The 4,783-nt window shown below is 47.3% G+C and overlaps 1 protein-coding gene across 1 annotated transcript; it reads right to left on the reverse strand.

Moving 5' to 3' along the window:
• Nucleotides 1–300: 300 nt before the first annotated feature.
• Nucleotides 301–2,403, reverse strand: PTH2 (parathyroid hormone 2). The gene is made up of 2 exons (XM_063136881.1): nucleotides 2,291–2,403; nucleotides 301–709 (listed from the first exon to the last, which is right to left on the reverse strand). The coding sequence occupies exons 1-2, from the start codon at nucleotides 2,401–2,403 to the stop codon at nucleotides 301–303; spliced, it is 522 nt and encodes a 173-aa protein (XP_062992951.1).
• Between the last annotated feature and the right edge of the window lie 2,380 nt (nucleotides 2,404–4,783).

Here is a 4,783-nt window from a genome sequence, read left to right on the forward strand (position 1 = left end):
CTGCGAAGCATGAAGGAAAGAGGCTGGGGAGACCTGGGGAGTCAGTGTAAGCCAGCCTCCACGGTCTCCCCTTCCTCTCTGTGTGCAAGCAGCAAGGGGGAGGGGAGGGGAACTCAGATTCCTGGCTGTGAGGTCGGAGTGCTGACTCCGACCTCGGATCCAGGAATCTGAACTATTCCTATGCCCCACCCTGGCTCCATTGAGGAGTCTTAGGATTACTCTTTTAAAGGCTTGACCCTCATTGCGTCTAAATTTGCCATCCTCTTTCATCCCTTACCCATTCACTGCTCTCCATCTTACTCAATCAGAATTCACCACCAACAATTTTTGCATATAGGAGTTGAGCCATTTCTGCCTCTGCATAGCTGTCAGCAGCTTGCTTTTCTCCCGGAAGGCTGCGTCGTCTGCTACCACGATGCTCCGCTTCCCACCCCAGCCCGGAACCCAGCTGGCTGGGTATAGTGCCACCTTTGGGTCCCTGGGAGATGAGGCTTCCTGTCTCATTGAACCCCATAGGAGGGACTTCCTGTTTTGCCCTCCATCTTCCTTCTCCTCGTCCTGTGGTGCCGTGACATCGGAAGACATCCACTTGAGACTCCAGTCATGCAGCATGATGGAAGGGAGGTGGGTGCCCCAGGGAAGGAGGGCAGCGTTGAGGTCGATGCTGCCCTCCAGTGGAGGATACTGAGGTGCTGCATGCTCCCAAAACCTGCTGGGAGAGCAAGGAAGGAGAAGTCACTTGAGTTTTCTAGAAGGCCATAAGGGTTTGAGCATAGGGTGACCATATGGAAAGAAGGGACAGGGCTCAGGTATGTTTAACAGTTGCGCAGAAAAGGAATTGCAGCAGATGCCATTTGTATGCACGTAGCACCTGGTGAAATCCCCTCTTCATCACAACAGTTAAAGCTGCCCTCTAGAATAGCTCCTGCAGCTTTAACAGTTGTGATGAAGAGGGAATTCCACCAGGTGCTGCATGCATACAAATGGCACCTGCTGAAATTCCTTTTCTGTTAAAGATACAGGAGCCCTGTCCTCCTTTCCATATGGTCACTCTACATAGGGGGAATACCAGTGTGACCTTCTGAGAGGAGTGTATCAGAAAGCTTTTTTGACTTTGCGCAAGTTAGCATCCCTAAAGCCTTGACCTCACAGCCTATTATAAAGTTACACAATCTGTGTTTTTCATCACAGAAATGGAAGAGATGGCTCTCTCTTGATAGAGCGATAGAAGTTTAATTAAAGGGCAAATAAGTCCAACCCTAACTGCACCATTGCTGGGAATTTGCCACACCTGTAATGAGCCAAACTCTCTTGCAGTGCCCAGTTTCTTGCCTCCCCTTACACACCCTTTCTGCCTCTTGTGGTAGAAGAGAGACGTCTTCTTTCAAATGCATGATTTCTTTTGGAAGCAGAAGTAGCAATCAACAGGTGGAAAAGTAGTGAGGAGATTGCATAAAAGGAGTGTGGAAAGTGAGAATGCTGTGTCTCTATTTTCATCCCAAGGCACTGCCCCAATTATTATCTTAAAGGCTATTCAGGCAGAGACTTTCTTCCCCCAATTCCCTTCTCTGCTACACGCTCTTTTGCAGGATCTTGGCTATTTTACTTAACTTTACTTAACTCTCTCTCTCTCTCTGGCTGCGTTCAGACAGCACAAAAAACAATGATTGTTTTAGGAGTCAACCGTCAGTAGAATGGGCAACGGTTACTCTTTATGCCATCCATCGGGCAATTTCCACTTCACGGTTGACTCTTTCAGCAGAAAAACAACTGGAGAAACACAACTGGCTGCAGAGTGGACTTCTCGCACAACTGGTGTTTTTTGTGTCGTCCAAACCGAGCCAGTGGTGTTTCCGACCTGGTGAGTTGATTTATTCACCTGGCTACAGACTTCCCAGGCAAGAGCTGCCGAAACCGAGCTGGCTGCTCTGCTGCAGCCGGCGCAACTCGCAGAGGCTGCTGGGATAGCACTGGGAGAACTAAGGGAGGAGGGCGGGCAGCGGCTGTGTCAGTCAAGTGCCAGGCTGACTATAAATCCACTCCACACGAGTCTCAAACACCCACAGTTGTGGAAGACCATGTTGTGTGGTGAGTACCCCTGAGAACCCCAACCGTAAGTTGACTGCTCCACCCACCCTTGGCGAAAGTGTTGTCTGAAGGCAGCCCCTCCCTCTCTCAGTCCTGCTCAATCTTCTCAAATGTAACATCAGTTTGGATGCAGAATTCCTCACAAGGTGAACAGATCTAGAAGGAAGGAAAGACACACAACCATATAAAAACCTTCGCTTACCTGCCGGAATTATGCGCCTTTGGCAGCAAGGCCCCTGAGGACAGCAGTAAGCCTGAAGTGAGGATTACTATGATGGTCAAGAGACCTTTGCGAGGTCCAGTTGGAGGTTCCATCACAGCTGACACTGGGAATTAAAACAGGGAAGGGATCAGTGATGGGAAAAGACCTAATGTCGCCCCCTCCTGGGCAAGTCTACTTACAGCATAACCACCTCTCGCTAAGTCTTCTTTACTTGCTACGGTCCCTGGATCCTTACCTACCTTTGTGTGTTGGTGGCACACCATGCAGCCAAATTCTCTGTCCCTCCCTTCAGCAACGTCCGTCAGGGGCATTTATACCTCTTTCTGTCTCTGCTTGTGACGCAAGCAGTAAGGCCAGCACTGGAGTCAAATGGAGGCGTTGGGCACCAGATCAATGCAAAATCTAGGCGATGTCTTGAGGCGGGAAACGACGGCTTGGGTAGGATTGGAATGGATTGCCCCATGTCACTCCGACAAAGGAAATAATGAGGCAGGGCACGGAGCATCTGGGGGTGGAGATCGAGAACGCAAGCGATGAGAGCGAATGTCAGAAAGAAATTTGTTTTTCAAGCAGATGATCAAAGATGGAGGGACGCCGGAGGGATAGATAGACAAAAGGTGTGGATGGAGTGACCGACCGCAGAAGACAGATGGAAAGACGTGTGTGAAATGGAACAAAAGGCCAAGAGGAAGGAAAGAAATTATATTACTGTAAAAAAAATGAAAGTCTTTGAGTTTGATTTCAGCACAGAAAAGTGGGATATATATGTCCAAATAAATAAAAAATAGATAAATAAAAAAGAATAGAAGACTAGAAATGTGCAAATGAGGAGACAAGGGAGTCCGTACCACAATTTTGGTAGGAGGAGGCACTGTCGCTCAGGAGGCACTGCGACAGAAGGTCCCAGGTTCGATTCCTGGTAGGGCTGGAAAAAATCCTGCATTAAATATTCTGGAAAGCTGCTGCCGGTCAGTGTTAACAGGACTGGGCTGGATGGACCAAGGGTCTGACTCAGAAAAAGGCAGCTTCTGATGTTCCCAACTTGAGGTGTTCCTTAAAAACCAATAAAGTGATGCTAGGCCATAGAAGCTTATATCACAATACATCCTTTTGTCTTTAAGGTGCTGCAAGCCACTTCCGTTTTTCTTCTTCTTCCCTGCAGCAGACTAAGGGTCCAATCTTATGCATGTTTAGATAGAAAAAGGCTCAGTTCAGACAACACGTTAGTCAACGCAGTGTGAAAACTCCACCCAACAGTTGAGTTTTTAGGAGGTACCTCCCACACGACATGTTCTAACTCCACCGTTGTGTGACTGTCGGCTACCATGGAGTTGAGCAAAATCCATCGCAATGTTTGATTTGCAGTTCCTCAACCCTCTTTTCTCCCCTGGTCCTCCCGATGGTATCCCATCAACCATTGCTGCAAAAAAACACAAAAAAAACACAATCCCGGCAGCTCTTTTGCCGCTCTTGCCAGGGAACTCTGTAGCCAGTGGGAAAAGGCAACTCAACGCAATGGAAAACTCCACGGAGCCCTCCACACAACACACAACACAACGGTTGTGCAGGAACTCTCCTCTTCACAGCGTGGATATTCAGCGTGGAGCATTTTCCTAAAAAAACCCTCCACCTTCGGGTGAAGTTTTCCCACCAGAAAACACATTTCTCAACAGTGGTGTGAAAACTCTACCGTGGAGTTCTAAAACCGCCGTTGAGAAACATGTTGTCTGAACTGAGCCAAAAAGTCCTACAATGCCCAGCATTCCCCAGAGGAAAAAAGTGGAGCGCGAAGCTTTGGTGCTTTGAATCTTTATCTTTATTTTCAAATCAATTCTTCAACGTACTCATTCTACGCATTTCTGACAATGTCCTTCGTCAGGAGCTGCAGAAGGAAATAGAGGAGAGAAACCTGAAACAGTAGTTCTGTGGGTCAAAGTCAAATAGTCCAAACAATAATAAAAAACGATAAGACAATTATAAAAGAAACTCTTGGCTTGCACGCTAAGCATCTGTTGCTTCTCAAAAAAATCTCCTCCTTTTTTGAGGAGCAACAGGTGCTTGGTGTACAAGCCAAGAGTTTCTTTTATAATTGTCTTATCGTTTTTTATTATTGTTTGGACTATTTGACTTTGACCCGCTGAACTACTGTTTCAGGTTTCTCTCCTCTATTTCCTTCTGCAGCTCCTGACGAACGACACTGTCAGAAACGCGTAGAATGAGTACGTTGAAGAATTGTTTTGGAAATAAAGATAAAGATTCAAAGCACCAGAGCTTCACTCTCCACTTTTTTTCTCTTTTTGGTGGGGCTTCTTTCCCTCATTTTGGCACCAGCTGGCTGGGAAATGCTGGGCGTTGGAGGACTTATAAAATAGCCAAACATGCATAGGATTGTGCCCTAACTAAGCTATCCTTCTGGAATTTGTCACTACAGAGTAGGGATGTGCTCCGCTTCTCCTCGAACCGGAGAAGCAG

The sequence above is a fragment of the Elgaria multicarinata genome, chromosome 11 (assembly GCF_023053635.1).
Source record: "Elgaria multicarinata webbii isolate HBS135686 ecotype San Diego chromosome 11, rElgMul1.1.pri, whole genome shotgun sequence".
Lineage (NCBI taxonomy): Eukaryota > Metazoa > Chordata > Lepidosauria > Squamata > Anguidae > Elgaria > Elgaria multicarinata.

Excerpts from the sequence above, each read along its gene's own strand:
- PTH2 (XM_063136881.1), bottom strand. The coding sequence starts at position 2,403 with ATGGAACCTCCAACTGGACCTCGCAAAGGTCTCTTGACCATCATAGTA. Across the intron at positions 710-2,290 it reads AAGGCGCATAATTCCGGCAG|GTTTTGGGAGCATGCAGCAC; the intron begins GTAAGCGAAGGT and ends CTCTCCCAGCAG.